We start from the raw sequence: 18,846 nt of genomic DNA on the forward strand, positions 1-18,846 counted from the left end.
GAGGGTGGGGTCCATTAACCCACACTTGTGTCGAAACACGGCACGTTCCGAGAGTGATGGAGTTCTTTTCGAAAGTGAAGCCTGCACATTCATCGCCTGTAATTAGCTTCTTTTCGTCCCAGCTACAAAACTGAAGGGATTGAGTGAACCAGTGCCCCCCTTGCCTTTACATTTATCCATAATGATCATCTAACCCCTCTCCCCCCAAGCCCAAAAAAAAAGACCAGTGGTAGAGGGCACAGAGTAAAATTTAAAAGGGTAGGGGAGGTTTGCATCATCCTCGTTCCAAGGGTCTCTCGTCTTCACGCGCCCTGGAGCGAGTGAGGAGAGACTCCACTTTCTCCTCACTCGCTCCAGGGGGCGGGAAGATGACAGACCCTGGGAACGAGGTTGAGGTTTGCATGTTTATCAACGCTCGAGAATACTTCCAGAACATAGAAGACAAAGTAATCAATAGTAATACGTTTTATTACCAGCTTTGTATTACAGGACTATCCGAGCCTGAGTATGTTTCATTTTCGACTCATTAGACACACTGAAGCTGGCGGTTCTTCTCTGTACCAACTTCCAATCATAAAGAAAGGAAGACGCGAGAGAGACAACTATCACAGGCTTGGAAATAAACAGAAAATGATGAATTGAAAGAACAACACGAGAAAAAAGGGTTTAACCCACAGATTTGTCCTTACCGGTGAGTATGATTCCGTAGAGATACAATCCATAGATGTTTATTCATAAGGTAGATTTTTTTAAATGAAGTTCCAGCCTGTGATGGCCTCTTATCTCGACATATAAAGTACAGAACAGGTATATGAGGAGCTTTTAAAAATTAAAAGCACTTAGAGACTTTTCCCAAGAACCATACTCTGGTACTGCTCGCAATGAAGCAGTCCACCTCTATCTAATCACAATTAAACATTTGGTGGCGACTTCCTCAACAAAGTATCTTGGAAATACAAAGTCACTGTACAAAAAATATGCATGCGCAACAATGAAAATACAAAAATATTGTACAAAAATTCCCACTCTAACGAAAATAATTTACAGAGGAATGCATATTAGAAAAAAATGACTAGAAAAATTTGATTACATCCCAATGGGTCTAGTGAATTTAACTGTCAAAATGTGTAAAACAAAAAATTGTAATAAATTTCTAAGATCTGGGTTGATATGCATGGATAAACAACACCCAGAGAGGAAACAACTCAAGGCTGATCTTAAGTACAGATTCTAAAATACTATTCTGCATATTTGATAAAGGGATGAATTAAATCTCATTGACAGATACAAAACTAGTTGGCTTCCTCCAGGATCTTCTCTGAGCCCTGAAGGTAACACAAGCCTAACAACCCTCATTCCTTGTGTTGGTCCTCTCGTCAGATCTAAGTATGAAGAGGGGGGGGGGAGGGGTAGGCAGGGAAAAGAGTGGTAGAGGGGGGGAGGAAGCCCCTAGAAATCTGGAACATCTCAGTTTACCTTTAAATTTTAGCAAGGGGAACTACTATCTACACTATAAAAATATATTGGAAGGTTCCTCACTGAAACCTCATCTAACTATTCTTGATTACTTCTTTTGGAAATAATTCTACTTAAATTTTCATTTTAACAGTACGTGTAAAAAACAGAAACACTGAACGGTACTTGAGTTTGTCAACAAGCTCTCATTGCTGAGAAGACTGTACGTTGATATGATACTGAGTTCAAACAAGATTTGTTACAAAATAATTTTACTATGTGGAGTTTGTATTTTTGATATTAAGTACAGTAATGTTTTCAAATTATTATTCTAGGCTTTGATTTAAAGATTTACGTTAAAAAATACTAGTTTTTATGTATCTGAGATCCTAAAACATAAGCTTAGGAAGAAGTTAATTCTTTTTGTTCACAGAATGCAGCACTAATGCTTAAACTAACAATACAAAAATAAAAACACCGTAGTGATAGAAAATGAAGTCTCTTACAAAAAGCATGTAGAAAATGACCAGCCCCAATTTACCAAAATAAATGTCTAGGCTGTTCCTTTGTAATACAAAAGGTCTAATCAATACAAATTGGAATGTACGCTACGTCAAGATATTTCTGTACAAGTAACTGAAATATCAAATTCATTATCTACTCAACCTTTTTGTGATAACTTGTCAAAAGAAATCTGTTGAATGCACCATTGTGTCATTACCACAGGTTTGAAAAATTGAATTGGTTAATAGTACTAAGATATGATTGTACGAGGAAAAGGAAAAAAATTACTAACAACTAGGATGGAAAATGGCTTGGATCATTAATATCATTGAGAGCATTTACATAAGATAAAGACAGGTTGTCCTGTCTCCTTTCACAATGAAGATAACGTAGCTGCGTGTAAACGTCAAAAGGATGAATACGCATTTACGGGAAACTTGTAAAACTGGAAGCATACTTCATCAACTTGACCATTTGATGACCAAGTCAAGTGCAGGTTAACTCACAGCAGTCGTGAGTTGACAGAAAAACACCTTGGAATTACAAAGCACCTTAAAAATAATTCTTCTACTTCTTTGACCCGACCTCTAAATCAGCTGAACTACAAACAGTGTAACCAGGTTCCTGCAACTCAAGTTGAGAAACTAGCCTTTTCCACAACCTGTTCACCGAGTACTGCATAATTCCTAGTTTTGGAGACAAACATTAAGATACGACAACAAAGTGAAGTGAATACAACAATGTTAAAATGAAATTAACTCATGATAAATGGCTACTGTGTACGGTGAATGTTAGCATGTTATTACGGTTGATAAATTAAGATTACTTGATAATCAACACATCTGCCCCTTGATAGAGGCAACCATTGTGTCACAAAAGTGGCAAAATTAATGTTGATCAACACTGCACCAAGTAAAGTTTCAATCTTTTGGTCCTTGTTCTACAAACACGACCAAATAACTACATAACCACAATCCTCCTCGTGATATTGCTCAAAAAAATACTCAACTACGTGACTTTTTTTCTTTTTCTTCTCTTTTTCTTCTATTTATGGTAACATATCTTCTGCATTATAATGTTGCGGCTTGTTCCACAGGTCTCCAAGAAACCTGCTAGGAAATATTGTGATCTTTGTTTCCGTGTATGCAGAATTGTATACTGTTCAAAACTGTGCATGACCTATGAACTTCAACCCTTCACTCCTGAGATCTCACTGTCAATTATCCTCTACCTTCAAACGGTTTTGTTTAATTTTAGTTCAAAAGTGATAGTGATAAATTTTTTCCCTTCTCAATACCTTTCTGGTTGACAATGCACTGATATTGTAAGGAAAACTTTTCCATTGGTCTCACCCAAGAGTGAAAAGGTCGTGAGAAATTAACTTCTGAAGATAACTTTCAATATTTTTGGGATGTTGGTTTGCCAATTCTGATCAGGCTACTCTTGACACGATTAAGTGAAAAATAAAAGCACCTTGTAAATAACATGACCAAGAAAAAGACATAACCGCTCAAACAATGGCCAGGGTGCCTGAAAAATTGCACTACTCAACCCAGTGTTTGAGAAGTAACCCCAATTTTCTTTACCTTTATTCAGAATACTACCTTTTCCAAAGTACCTATTCAGCATTTACCATCTACACTGATTCTAATAGAAGACCCTGAGAGCTGGGCTTTGAGCATTGCAGTTTTTGAAAGGCACAGGCATAATAATACCCTCAGCTAATCAATTAAACAGAGCAATTGAAACTTTACAGATGTAGTGGATCCCTTTTAAAATATACATAACAACTGTTTACCAGTCAACCCGAGGTTATTACTTCCAGTTTGGACATCTTACGATTTTACTTGCAACCCAAAATGGTTGGTAATGTGCTTCTTGGTTAGTATTACAGTGCAAAGTGCAAGTGAAAGTGCAGCACAACAGAACTGATTATACCTCTATCTACCTGACATTGGTCAATTTTTCCTAGAGTGTCAATCACCAAAGACTAAATTCTAAAAAGTTACAAAACAGTGTTGGACATTTTACCTCTATTTTGTAGTGTGTCATTCTTTCACATGCACAGGAAAAAAAAAGGCAACCTCTGATTTTGGATGCTAGACCTCCCAGTAGTGATAGAACTGCAGATGGTTTTTTTTTTCTTAACTTAAATCCTAGAAAACTCTCAACAAGAATTAAGCACATAAAAATACTGGTATTATTTAAGGGAAAAAAATCAACAGTGAGCAGTTAAAGCCTTGCAGTGAGTGTGACAAGCGCATAATTACAAGATTAATACAACGAGTATTTATTAATAATCAACTTTCTTTCTCATACCAATTTTCATATCAGGAAGGCTCCAAAATAACTTGCTGACTCATACTTTGCTATTGCCTGGGTATTATCTTCAGACACTCCAACCATGATGTGGTCACCATTTTCCAGCTCAAATACTCCACCTTGATAACTGCTGTACAGGTAAACTTTGGACTTTTTGGCGCGACACCGTGACGTCACACTACGCATAATGATCTCAGCATTGCCAGTTCTATTTAAATGTACATAATGTATGAGATGTGGCCTGTCATCTTCTACTTGAAAGTACAATTGGCTGTACACATAGTATCTTCCAGACATAGAGATCACCAGTTCTCCATCTTGGTATTGCATTCCACCTACTTTGTGTGCGTGACCTTGATCATCTTCCCAGTTTCTTATAATTCCTGGAACAAACAAGTTTTATGAATTCTAAGGTACATGCAACGAACCTACGGCAAAGTCAATGACATGCAGATTTGCTATTAACAGTGCAGGGTTATAAAGCTTATCATATATACAATCAGCCGTCATTTTATGACGTTAGGCAAACTTTTCAATAACTAAGATACAGATAGCAATGGCTGTTACAATAAGTGTACAATACATAAAGCAAGCCAACTACTACTGCTGCATCCTGTGAACTCTGCAAAACATTTCTCGAAATTTTAAATTATTGTGATCTAACGTGCCAGTTATTCAACACAGACACCTCTAACTCTCTATACCAAAAATTTATCTTTTTAACTACTTTGTAGCAATTTCAAATCTATAAGTTTAGAAATCTTCTAAATACTTTTTATCCACCCTACCCCTTGGTATCTGTAATGACATTGAATAACTTAACCTCTGCTAACCAAAAATGCTCCAAAAAAGCTTGCTTCCTCAATCAGAAATGCCCTATTGATATTGTCTCCGAGTTTAAGAGTAATGATATCACCAGCATTAAGTGACGTAATGAAGCTGAGAGAAATGGTATTGAATTCACCACTTCCAGAATTCACACCCTTAGCCTTGACATCACTGTTCACACAGACAAAATAAGTCATGCTCCCATTAGATGCAGTTGTGTAATACAGCTGGCTATAGATTAAATACACTCCTGATGTTGGGACAGTGAGTTCTCCATGTCGATATTGCATCCCCCCTCGGTGCAGTGAAAGCTTCCACCCAGTTAAGAAGCCTGTTGAAAAGAGAGCACAGAAACCAAAGTGTAAACACTTTGGCAAGGCCCCCTTGCACCAAAAAAGGTAGTGCATGGCAAAAGGACAGCTTTAATTGTATCTACATGTACTAAATCAGCAGCTTACAAAAGAAAAATCACCAAGTACATATTTTGAACCATGTCTAGATAAACAGCTGGAAATTTTGACAGAAATGGTTTTTAATTGTATATCTTGTCGCCATCCAGTTTAATTACAAAAATTGAGAGAACACTCTTAACTTTTCATATATTTCAAAATATAGGCCATAAACATCTCCATTTTGACCAGAAAAGCAGCTTGTTTCCAAATCCTAAATTATAGGAAAAACCTGGACATTCAGGACACAGTGAAATTGGGATTTCCGTGGTGTGTGAGACCCAACTGTTGTGAAACATATAAGCACAGAAAAAGTTTATTTACCTGCTCTTGGAGAATTCTGTGTGTGTCTGGTGTAGCCTGTCAAGTGGGCTGATGGCCTCTGTGATGACTGTCACCAAAAAGACATCAGTTTTCAGCAGACAATACATGTAACTAGCCAGATTCAAATGGCTCCAAAACTAATGATTACCATAGGCTGGGGGTGTTTTGAAGCAGTTGTTTTTTGAGATACAAGTATGAGGGTCGTGATGGAGTACAATTATGAAATAAACACACTCATTTGGGCAGTTGAAAAAATCTCACAAAGTCAGCTAAAAGCATAACAAGAAAGCTTGCAGCTCTAAATCTGTAGATTTACTAACTCTTAAAATGAACAGAAAGGTAAGATTTCACCAAGTGAAGAGCAGAGTTACTTCCTGGGACTATTCCTCCTTTAGACTGACAAGGAAACTAGGCAGTGAATTCCAACTTTGTCAAAAGAATAAACTACTGCCGAGTTAGGCTCATTTAAGGCTGCTAAGCAAACGGCTGACCCACCTCACATTCACAACAGAGGATGTGGGTTATCCATGCTAACTTTTTTCAATGAAATGCAGAATTCACCATGTGGGGAAACCACAATACAATAGTAAAAGACGAAGGCTTTGGAGTGTCATTAGACAAATCAACACTACTACTGACAGTAAGTATTTAACCTACGTATACCTCTAGTGAGCCTGTGGTGCCTTTTTCGCCTTTTGGCCCTGGGTTTCCTTTCTCCCCTGGAAGCCCACGTTCACCCCTTTTGCCAGTTGGCCCTCTTTTCCCTGCTGGCCCTTGATCTCCTGCACACACAAAAAAAAAAATAGTAAAAATAAGACTTGAAAGAAGCACAGACTCACCAATATCAATTAATGAAATCAGTCTCTTCAAATAAATCCACTTTTTCAGAATCAAAGTGGTGTTGATGTTCTAAGGGAAAGGTTTTTTTTTTTGTGTGCATTAAATTAATACATTTGCCATCAAGACCCAGTATTTCTGGCCCATTTCCACACTTGTTTGACAAAGTCTCCAAAGTTAGAAAGTTTCTTACCAGTATGACTCTAAAAAGTGACTTGCATCTAATTTCTCCTTTCAATAACATAATCATCTGAATCACAAGTTAAGATCATAAGAATGGAGGAAATTATGATCACTGACTAAAGAAGCTTTTGACTGTTAAACAAATTCTTCTTGTTAGGACCTTAAGAAATACATGGGGTACAGCATAGATGGATGCATATGGAGAATTTATTACACGACTCGGGCAGTCAGAGGGCCAATTACTAAAATCAACCAATCAAAATGCTCTATTACCGGTCAATATTCTCTAAGTATTGGACCGGGCACTGTCCCGAATGGTCCCAAATGATACCGCACTTGTGTCCCTTTGAACTTCAATCGTATAATAAATCTCTTATTAATCAAGCTTGCTCAGGACCTTACTGGAAGAATATCGGCCCTCTGTCTTTTTTGTACGGACCTTGCTGCACTCAGTCCGTACTGTCAAGACCTTGGGGCCGATATTCTCCCAGTATGGCCCTCGCACTTGGTTAATAAGATATATATATATACATACTGATGTTAAGGTGTAAAGTGTCAACAGTATATATTCCAGTACTTACCTAGGTCTCCTTTATCTCCTTTAGCCCCAGGAGCACCCACTCCTGTTGGCCCCGGTTCTCCTTTCTGACCTTTGGGACCTGAAAGATGCAAGATTTTGGATTCAAGTAGGACTACTATCATGGCCCTGGTTAAGAAATACTTTTTACACTCACAAATTTCTCTGTCAACTTAGTTTTAAAAGGTATTTTAAAATAACTAGGTCAACTGACGAGGTTGTAGACGAAACTAGTTTTGAAGTTTTTGCAGTAGTGTGTTGAAAGTAGAAGTTATAGTTGGAGTTTTTCACTTACATGGTTAATATGGCATTAAGTAATGCTTTCTTGGCTTCCATAAGTAGAATTTCACAACGATATTTTACAATCATTTTCAAGTTATCATTTTTCCCCTGGACCTCTTTGAAAACAGATATGTGAGGGTTTCTTACTCAGAGAAAAATTAATACTATGTATCAAGTACAATATATGAGGTAACTCCAGACCAAATGGAGTGTGGAAAACTAAATCATCACTTGAACAATTGACCTTATTTGGTGCCATTCTATACCTGGACTTCCTACATGGCCTGGGACTCCTGGAATTCCTGGAAATGAGTGAACAAACATGTTACTTTAAAATGTCAGGTAGACTGACAATCTTTACAAATTTAAAAAGCTGATATTTCCTGAGCTAGCCCTTCAAAGGAACAAATTTGGTGGATATTGTTTTAGTATATGTTTGTATTGCCTCCCGAAATTTGGTTCTTTAATTATAAAAATTACAATTGCATATAGTTTCACCTGGTGTATATTGAATGCACATTATGCATGGTAATCACATGCCCTCCCTGCACATGTAATGCTGTAATGCACATGGGCAGTATCATCTATCTATGATTAAAAGGCCACACTAAAACTACAATACCTGACACTCACCATAAGCTCCTGCGGGCCCCTGGGCACCCTTAGGTCCTGGGGGTCCTTGATCCCCTGGGGGACCTTGATCCCCTGGTGGGCCTATGACACCTAGCATAATGATAAATACATCAAATCACTTTGTTGATTGTGTTGGAGAATAGGTGCCCCAAGGTAACATGAGGCTGGGGCCATGATCTCTTTAAAAGCAGGGAGGTCACCATGACAACTGAGTCACAGCCTACTTTTCCATATCTGTAAGTGCAACACTGACAAACAGTATCTGGAATGAATACTTACTCAAATATACGCAGGGGGGTAAGAAAGGAACCCAATTTTTGCTGAACCAGTATATTAACCATTCTAAATAATGAGTTTTTATATTTAACAATTAATCACTGAAGGCGAGGTGAATATCGTCAAATAATCCTGAGACGAAGTTGAGGGGATTATTCGACAATATTCACCAAACCCGAGGTGAATAATTGTTTTAGTATGATTTCAGAGCTGAACAACAGAGAAATTTCTCAAATCATAACATTTTAGTAACATTTTATTTTAACATTTTATATAAACCGCGTGGAGTGGTTTATATAGCGTCATATAAGGAGCCGCTCGACCAATCAGATTGCTGGAAACTCTTTGCTCAGCTCTGAAATTAAACTAAAATCAGTTAATTGTATCCAACACAAGTACTCATCCATATGTGAAGGTTCAAACAAAGTTTTGCAATATGCCATGTATTTCAGAATGATACAAAAGACCCAAAGGTTGAAAAAATTCACACCACAGTTGTGATTAACAAGCCTTGCCTTGATATGTTATTTTAAATGTGTCGCACAGATGGGAGAATGACTATGTCAGACCCTGAAGTGTTCAGATTATACTGCATGAATCAATGTCATTAGACAACAAAAATTAACGTTCACATAAAGGGTCATTACTGTAAATGCCAGTAGATTTAATTCTGCAAAAATAGGGAGAGCACACAAGTTCACATCAGTTTAAGTTCACAGAGATGCATGTTCTTCTTTTAACAGGCTCATTTATAGCCACAATTTCTCATGATTCATAAACCATCCTACATGAGCTACCAAAAGCATTAAAGATGCCTCCTAGGAAATTAATTGAAAGACTCCTCTGTGAAAGTTGTTTCCCAGAAACACAAAAACTAAAACGTTTCAGGATCAAAGAGGCTGCTCTACAAAACACGACTATTTTTACAATGATTAGTGCAAATCAGACAAACTGCATTTAACTATTAAGAAAAAAGCATCTTCACAAGGTGCCCGTTTATGGCTGTTACATGAAGTTGTGTGCAAAAAGGGATTATTCTGAACACATCCCTTTAACTTGATCTTTGCTCATCCATCCATCAACCAAAGCCACCAGCGTCCATTATTTCGGAAGCCTTGTGTAACTGAGCCTAAACCAACATTAGCCTACTGCTGTGCATATTATGTAACATCCAAACCTCAAGCCAAATGAGGCTAAGTGATAATGTATGTGATCCTAAAAAGCCATGCTACACAAACCTGACCTATTAAAAGAGCTATACTGGCCAAAGTGTGCTGTTTGTTGTTGCGCTGTTCAAAAGTTGTGGGAGAAATACCTGTTAAACCAGTATTTTTATTTTCAAGAGAATCAACCAGTTTCTCCCCAAATTTCTTTTTACTTTTTAAAAATGAAAAAAGGAGATGAGAAGGAAAGAGCCAAAAATAAATTCGGAGGCATTCTTTGCTTACAAGAAAATTCCATAGAAGGCTGAGAATTAAGAACTTATTAGCAAAAGGGTTGAATAATTGACTAATCTAATTTTTTTCAGATTTCTCCATTTCAATTTTGGCTTGTTCAGATATTTATTAAAAAGTGTTAAGTTGATAATTAAAGGGTAAACTGCTGGGTCCAAAGAATAACAATTCATTCCTACAAAAATAGCTATTACAATTAGTAATTTACAGGAATTATTACCATTTCTGACAATGACAAGAAAGAAAATGTAAACAAACAAAGTAAAAATTGAATTCCTATTGGCATCCTGTGCAAAACCTATGAAGCTGTCAGGGTGGTATCATCAACAGAAAAATTATTTTGAAAATTCTGTCAGTGCTTGCAACAACAAAGATTTATTCATTAGCTTTCTGACTTGATCCTTCATAAGCTAAAGATTTTGTGGCGATTACAGCAGACAGTTTTAATCCAACAGCAGACTGTTAATTAAACAAATAGAACTTAACTAAACCCAAATCAATCCAATTGAGATAAATCTTGGCTTCTCCCATCTGTTAATAGCTTGGCTTAAGGAAATCATGGAAAAAAATTGTTGAAAGACTTCATTGAACAGTTTATTACTGTGATGAATGAGAGATGTAAAGCTGACAATTACATGAAAAGTTGATAAAGAAGCTGTTGACAATTCTGCAAATTTTTTGTCATTATTGTTGACAGTAGTAATAATTTTAGCCACTAACATTTATGCTAGATGTTGAAGACCATTGAGCAACTAAACTACTATAAATTCTGACTACTTGAGTTCACTGCCAACTGCACAGCTCCACAGAATGGCATGGCAATTATAAACTAAGTTAATTCACTTTACTACGGTGACACAATATTCTTGCCAAGGTGACAAAATTATCTGTAATTCAACATTACTATAATATTTAGGACACCATGCTGTTTTAAGGTTAATTCATGAATGTCACAGACTATCAGAGAAACTCAATCCCAACCACTTACTGGAAAACAATCGCTCATTATGTGGGAAAGGTAATGAAATTCTAAGTCATAAACACCATCCTGAATGAGACACTAATTTGTAGAACATTTCAACACGAAAACAGATTTTGTCAAAAATTATCATCCACATTGTTTCTAGCTTCTGGGCATGTGTGTTGACTGGCAAAAAATTAAATTAAGGTGTACCAATCATTCACAAATTGTTCCAAATTGCACAAAAATAAAGACAATAACATAAGATTGAACAAAGGTCCAAGGACGAACTGTATCAAATCATGACTTTTTTTTTGTGTATGTTCTTGTTCCTATAATTCCTATTAAAAGAGGGACATATTTTACTGTGTTCTAAAGGTCTTTGATCAAAGGTAACTCTGGCACAAACAGACATTCTCAATTTAAAAATAGAACTTAGCTTAAAAGGAGATTATGCTGGCATTAATCCAACAGAGGAAGCTAAAATAAAATCAGTGATTCTTCTAAATGTTTAGCCACTCCACAATTCATTACAAATCCAACATTCTTCTATCAACTTCTTTCTCTTTCTAAAAGAATTATGGCGGTAACTGTTAGCAAAATCCAATATTTCTGATACAACGCAGCTATGGAGGTATTCATGACCCAGTATTGATTACAGTGGTGTATGTTTACCTGGTTTAATTTTAACAACATTCCTTACAGCCTTTTATTTTCAATACCAAGAGCTTAGGTAGTTAAACTGATTTTGTTGCTTACAGAACTGATCAGAGCTGTATTATAAAGGGGGCGAGAGTTGATACTGGTAACATGAAGCGTGAGAACCGAAACAACCCAAACAGGTCAAAATAGGAGAGATCTCAAAAATACAAACAAAATCCTTTGTAAAACTCCAAGAAAAGCACAAAATGGTTTAAATTAAGCCTAGCAGAAGTTCAGTGTATTAAAAAAAACAAAACAAAACAAAGCAAAACAAAAATAATTAGTGCAAAAAAAAAAAAAAAACAAAACATCAAAGATGGGATAGGAAAGGCAAGTGATACAAATCTTTCATTCACAAAATTCCTTGACAATAAGATCTCTTATCAAATCTATCAAAAAGTCTTAACCACAAAATCCAAACTGTTATCCACAGGTTCTTTTTAACTTGATAGTATCTTAGAATTCATCACCTTGCAAACAAAGGTTGAATGAAAAGCCTCTCTCATCTTATGAAGAAAGGACCAGAAATCATGTTTTTGTAGCACTACACTAGATTGTGTTGGAAAAACAAGCATACTTGAGCTAGCTTATTCATTAGTAATACCTACAAGTCATTTGTCAGTCCCGAGACAAAACATTCCCAAAGAACAAATGAAATAAATCACAATATTTGACCTGTAGGTGACAAGTGTCAGATTAAACACCCAAAATATAAGGCATCTGTAAAAACCACAGTGTGAATACAAAATACAGGCTTTCGTACTGCTTAAAACCTTGCTTCTCAAAGATTAATACCACTGCGAGTAGCAGGCACTGGGACAGGTCAATTCCTCTGCAAGAGAGCTGTCTGTTCAAAGTCATAAAGACTATTGTAAATAATTTCTTAGAATGCTTGTTGAATGCTAAAAATCCCAATCATGGCAAGAATGATTTGTCCATTCATCAAAATAAAATACACCATTGGATCACTGCGTCAAATCATAATAAATTTCTGTCAATAAACAAAACACACAAAACAAACACCTGAAGGAGCGTGCAGTTTCCATTTACACCATAATTAAATTCAGTTAGACACACCTGCCTAATGAACTTTCCACAAGGATGACAACATTGATAAACTTTCACATTGACAAGCAGTGAGAATAAGGAAAATTATCAGCTGGTTGTTAGTCTTGATAATTAATACATTAGAATCTCAGTACAATGCAGAAAGACATTCCAGTTGATACAGATAATTGGCAACAACTTAAAGAAGAAAATAGAAAGAGAAGCAACCCTTAAAGACAAACATTATTTACAAAAACTAACTTCTGCTTCATCTAACAGCTGGTAGCGACTTGACAAAAAAAACTCCTCACAGGGAGTTTCTGATGACGTCCACTCAATGTTCACATATACGTCAATGACAAAGAATCATCCAATCAAATAGAAATGTTGAACAAAAAGAGGTGACTGCCAGATTACTACATTTACAGTATGACAATTAATAAAAGACGGAAGTTGGACTCTGGCCAACAGGAACCCTTTTCTAAAGAAAACGTGTTCAGAGAGTAAAAGGAGGATTATGGGTCAACTTCACTCCTCAAGTAAAAGAAAAAAAAGTATGCATTAAAAGTGTTGCTTAATGCCAGTTCTGAGTTTCAGCTGGTGTCTAGGGAGAACCTCCATGGCTAATTCTAAACCAGTGTTGATTCTTCTCCACATACAAAATCTTGAATTCAAAACTTCTACCTCAGTGTGGTTGTGGTACTTAAGCCATGGTACTGTGGAGGTGTGAAGTGTGAAGTGTGAAGTGGGTGTTTGTAGTGAGAAGCTAATAAAAGGGGGACCACATAACGAGACCCCCAGGGCATCAAAGTCCAAATCTATTCGTGCAACAAAAATATGATATAAAAAAAAAATCCCTTTCCAAAGGGAAAAAAAAAAAAAAAGAAAAACAGCTTAGGAATTGGTTAATCCCTCAGATAATCATCTCCTTGCATGCACAACAATGAACTTAAGAATTTTTTTTTTGAGTGATTTTTTTTCTTTCTTTTTCCCCAACAAAAACAAAGGTTTTTCTTTCACAAAATCAACATGTGGCGTGGCAGGTAACATTGGCTTAGCAAACCACACTTCTCAGTGGTAGAGCACCAAGTACAAATCGCAAGGTTGAAGGTTTGATTCCTGCTGGTTGCACTTGAAGTTCTTTTTCAGAGTACGCTTTTGTCATTTAATGAATAGTGTCCATCTTTCAACAATGGCCATATTTACACGGGTAAGTTTCAAGCTGCTTAGTAAATGACTACCGGAAACCAAAGCAAACTGTTTGCTTTTTTAAGCAATTTTTTGCCAATTTTTTATGCAATAATTTCAAGCAACCTGGGACAGTTGGCAATTAACTGAAGTTAATTGTGGTTATTGATCTGTTAAGGCTGGAAACAGAACATGTGGTCCCTTTTTATTCTTCTAGTTCAGTACATGGCAAAAAAAAGATTTCACAATCTTTGAGGCTTTCCTTCTTCATATGATCCAAGGGAGCAATCTCAAATGTACACAACTGTCTGTTCTTTTAGCCTTGGAAAAGCAAAACAATTGGCTTCATGCCCACATAGTTTGCAGCTTCTCCCAGATTATTCAAACCGCTCAATTGCTTGCACTATCTCTTCAAAATTAATCTTATTGAAGAACTTTAATTTTACTTGTGAAAACATTGGTCGATCTAAAATTGCTTAAAACTGAGTTTGTAAAACAAAACAAGTTCAGGATTGTTCTACAAGACATCTAGTGTTGCGACAAATACAGTCACTTTTGTTTGCAACCTGGAACAGTAACGGTTTTTGTGACAAGAAAGATTGACAAGTTTCTTCCTAAAAAACTGCTACCTTATGCTTTAATGCAAAATTCTCAAACTCTCATTGAAGTTAAGCATCTTTGGCTATCTTTTTTCACACATTTTCACTGTCAGACCTCTTTTTCAACTTGCAGCAAGACATGTTAAACAAAAGAAAAGATAAAGAAGCAAAATGGTAAATTGTATCAACTCACTGAATACAAAATGTGTTTCTCATGCTTGAGAATAAATCACTACTTCAGACATTTATACAACTTTGTTCAGGGTAATTTTTGCATGAGATTAATTCTTGCAAAGAACCATAATCAAATCACGAAGAGTCAGTTGTTTTCTAGCGAATGCGTTACACCGGTCTTTTAGAAAATGAAACAAGTCCTGATCGACTGGTATGAGTAATTTGTTGTTAGCAGAACAACAATTAATTAATATGTAAATGAACTTCCATTATGTCAAAGTCATTTGTCAAAACAATTACATCACTCTGTGAGCATGTGGAATTTCCAATGCTCAAAATTAATGGCCTCTGTTTCAGTCTCTTCCCTTGTTCTGTTGATGACAAATAATTACAGAAACCATGCAAATTGCAGCTGTTTGTTTGCTAATTTCAACAAACATCCAGTGATAATGGTTTCCAGCAAAACCAACCAAAATAGAATACCAAATCAAACATGTTGTTACAAAATATTTTTGTAGCACTTGTTTCTGTATCAATCAAAAAATCACATCCACAACTTGGTGACAAGAGAGCTCTGAAGACATTTTCCCTTAGGGGGCTTTCAATACCATTTCGGATATCATGAGCTGTACTTAATCTATTCTAGTCTGGCATTTTAGATAGTAGACTCAAAATAAATCTTACAATCAACATCAAGTCGAATGACAAAAAAATAAAATCTCTATACCCAGAGTAGGAAAATTTTGTGCAATATTTTCTACTTCAACCGCACAAAAATGCAGTCAGAAAGTGTTTACTAACTCAAGACTACAAAATTTAGGTACACATCAGAAACCTACACAAACAATTCGTTTCAGAAGCATCTTGCAAATTTCAAATTGCAGACATATCTTGTACATGCAACCTAGACTATTCAACAGGTAAGCTAATGAAATTTAGTAGACATCATTCAACATCTATAACACACTGCTCCAATTCATATGCATGCATTTTGTTTTTCAGGCAGCAATTAGCCTCACTATCTCCAAATGAATCTAAATGGAGTGACTAGAAAGATAATAAAATTATTGAAAATGTATGTTAATAACGCAACACCTGTTGGTACAGAGAACCGGGACGGGAACAAAAGAAGAAACTGGAAGGAGAAGATGGGAGTATACAGCAAATCAAAACAGGATTATAGAAAGAGAAGTTAACTCACTACAGAAGCTTCTGTTTACTTATTTTTCGAATAACTAACGTCATTTATGGAACAATATACAGAAACGTTCCTTGCAGGAAATTGTCAATACCTATAATTTCAATAGCTGTCAATTAAATTGGTTTCCTATGACTGCGGAGATTGAAATAGGAAACTGCAAAACGCTATATAAAGGCAACGATGGCCCCTGATTACAATAAAAAATTTCCGTGTTTTTGGAAACGGTTCAACTTTCCCCTTAGAGTCAGCTCGTAGCCACTTCAAAAATTCGATATCTGGTTACGCGTGACAAAATTAACTTTTCAGCAGAAGAAAAGTAAAATTATTTTGTGATCACCGCCATGTGCATAGATTAATCTTCTGTGGTCAACGAACGAATTCACGTGTGACGAAAGGGTAACTAGTATTAGCTTTTTCACATGCAGTATCAGTCGCAAACCAGCGGATGAGAAGGAACACCTTAATAAAGGTGCTGAGAAAGATTTGACGATCAATACTCAAATTATAAACCTGACGCCGAGATCAATATGCACATTCAATGGCATTGGGTTCTACTTCAGTAAGTTCGACTTTGAAGCGATTTTAATAAGTAAATAAGGGAAGACGCTACATGAATTAAATCACTCTATGCGTAACAATATTGTACCCACTGGCACCGATTATTTGGCTTTACAGAGAGGGATTCCAGCTTCAAACAACGACAGGCAAAATAATAGAATCTGACTTCCAAAGTTCAGTCTATAACCTTTTGATTTCGCTTCGGAAATAGCAAAGACCAAAATAGCCCTGTCGAAACTAAAGACATTCCCTTTCCGATGTGTGGTGAAGGAATGAATGAAAAGCTTAAACATTTGGCAGCATTTTGATTCACGGCCAGTCATATCATCCGACAGCATATTTATTAATAAAATACGCGTTCGAGATGGTGGAAAACGGAACTCTTCGAAGCACGTATTACATATTTTCACCTCTCGCAATCTGTGCCGATCGCTAGATTAATGAAGTACAAAACTTACATAAGCTTACCTTCTGGTGGTTTACACGCACTACAAAATGTCGTCCTTGCTCGAGTTTCGGTGCCGAAAAATTGATGTACCTCGCGTTTGACCATTTTCTTCAAGTAATCGCGTGTACATTTGTTCACTTTACAGTTCTTCTTCCTTGGCGAGGTAAATGCTGGCCTTGTCGGATCAGTATGCGAAGTACTCCTCCGCGAGATGTGGATTGACGGCATGCTCTGTTTAGAACGCGAAAAAAAATTATTACTCAAATAAGCATCTCTCGGATTTCACATCAAACATGGAAAATTTAGTGAGAAGGTGAAATTGCACACCAGTGTTGGAACGCAAACCCGACGTTTCGTACGTCGTATTTATACGTTCAGTGTTCATTTGCTTTCAATTCTTCCGACATATTACGATCAGTTGGCACAAACAAATGGCACGTACCTTTAGAAGAGTAGGAGGAGAGGTAACATTTGTTGGTTCGGCAGCAAACGTCGATTGACTCGAATTGCCTCGCAGAGCAGCAAATTTAGTTGGTTGTTCGACCAAAGGCAATTCGAGTTTCTCCAAACGCGCTTGTAAGGTCTGTAGTTGTATAAATACAACCGCAAATAGTGCAACAAAAACAATATTAAACACAAAGGATAGACATAGGAGTTGCGGCATGGTTGGCCCAACATTTTCGCATGTACAATTTCTCCGCGACGAACGCGATGAGTGTTCAACGATCGTCTCTGTCTTCGGACACTCCATACTTCCAAATGGAGATCAAACCACGTGTGAATGGCGCTTGGGCACTTTTCCACTTTAAAACATCCCTGCCGAAGCTACAGTCTTCCATACGAATAACAACTCCACCGGAAAGAGAAAAATCGGCGATCGCGAAAGCGAATCACACACTTCCTCTTCGCTCTGTCGTGTGACCTACAGTCAGCGTTGGTACCAGTCAAGTTTGCGTACCCTCAGCTCGCGCCAAAATTCTGTTGATAACAATAGCCAAGCGCACGTCAGTATTCGCGGAACAACGTCCACGTGTGTATCCGATGAAAACAAGTCACTGCCAAAACATAGGCGCCTTCCACCAATCACACGCCGCATAGGGTGGATAACGATCTCATATAAATAACCGGTGATTGGTGGAAAACAATGGGCCTGATTCATTTCACACTTGTGGGCCAATAGCATTGTTGGTTCTATGGCGATAGAAAACACTTAAAACGGTTTATTTAATTGATCAATTGTCATTCAAATTCGTCGCTGCTGACGGGTTACAAAGCTGAGTGATTTTGCAGCGGACACTGAACGAATGCATGAGGTTGTAAACGGTTGCGGGACCTGAGCGTGAAATACTCCACCAGTTTAGCACATCCGCTCGCGGTGTGTATATCTTTGAACTCAATCATTTGTAAGCGAAATTGTCATAGCCTTGACCCGAGTTGGCCAAGCACTTGGATGGATGCCAGAAAAAAGCACATGGAATTTATTAACCAGTGTCATAAACTATTAAGAAATGGCGTGACATCTCTGTGTCTTGTCGACCATTGCATCGTAAAGCGATGAAGTCATGTTATATGGGGGTGCAACCTTATTGACAAACACTCGAGGGCGTTGCCGATTGATCTAGGAAGCGATAGCGAAATCTTGTTGTAAACTCCCTCACGCTCGCTCTTAGCCTTTTTTTTCACGATCAAACGAAATGTAAACAGCCAAAACAACACGAGATAAACAGGAAATTGTTAATCAAGTGTTTTAGAGGAAATGACAAAACATCTTTGTGAACTTGACGATTTGCGTGTGTTGCCCAATATTTGTTGAGCAAATTCCTCGAGAGTTGCGCAGGCAAACG

The 18,846-nt window shown here is 37.1% G+C and overlaps 1 protein-coding gene and 1 long non-coding RNA gene across 2 annotated transcripts; one reads left to right on the forward strand and one right to left on the reverse strand.

Annotated features, from left to right (window-relative positions):
* Window positions 1-452: 452 nt before the first annotated feature.
* On the reverse strand, window positions 453-17,754 carry LOC111338841 (uncharacterized). Its single transcript, XM_022945379.2, has 8 exons — window positions 17,445-17,754; window positions 17,023-17,233; window positions 8,395-8,484; window positions 8,028-8,063; window positions 7,484-7,561; window positions 6,546-6,664; window positions 5,883-5,949; window positions 453-4,664 (listed from the first exon to the last, which is right to left on the reverse strand). The coding sequence occupies exons 1-8, from the start codon at window positions 17,751-17,753 to the stop codon at window positions 4,285-4,287; spliced, it is 1,290 nt and encodes a 429-aa protein (XP_022801114.1). The 5' UTR covers window position 17,754; the 3' UTR covers window positions 453-4,284.
* On the forward strand, window positions 11,965-16,218 carry LOC148726577 (uncharacterized). The gene is made up of 2 exons (XR_015989134.1): window positions 11,965-14,044; window positions 15,798-16,218. It is a non-coding gene; the product is annotated as an uncharacterized LOC148726577 (long non-coding RNA).
* Window positions 17,755-18,846: the final 1,092 nt, after the last annotated feature.

The sequence above is a fragment of the Stylophora pistillata genome, chromosome 7 (genome assembly GCF_964205215.1).
Source record: "Stylophora pistillata chromosome 7, jaStyPist1.2, whole genome shotgun sequence".
NCBI lineage: Eukaryota > Metazoa > Cnidaria > Anthozoa > Scleractinia > Pocilloporidae > Stylophora > Stylophora pistillata.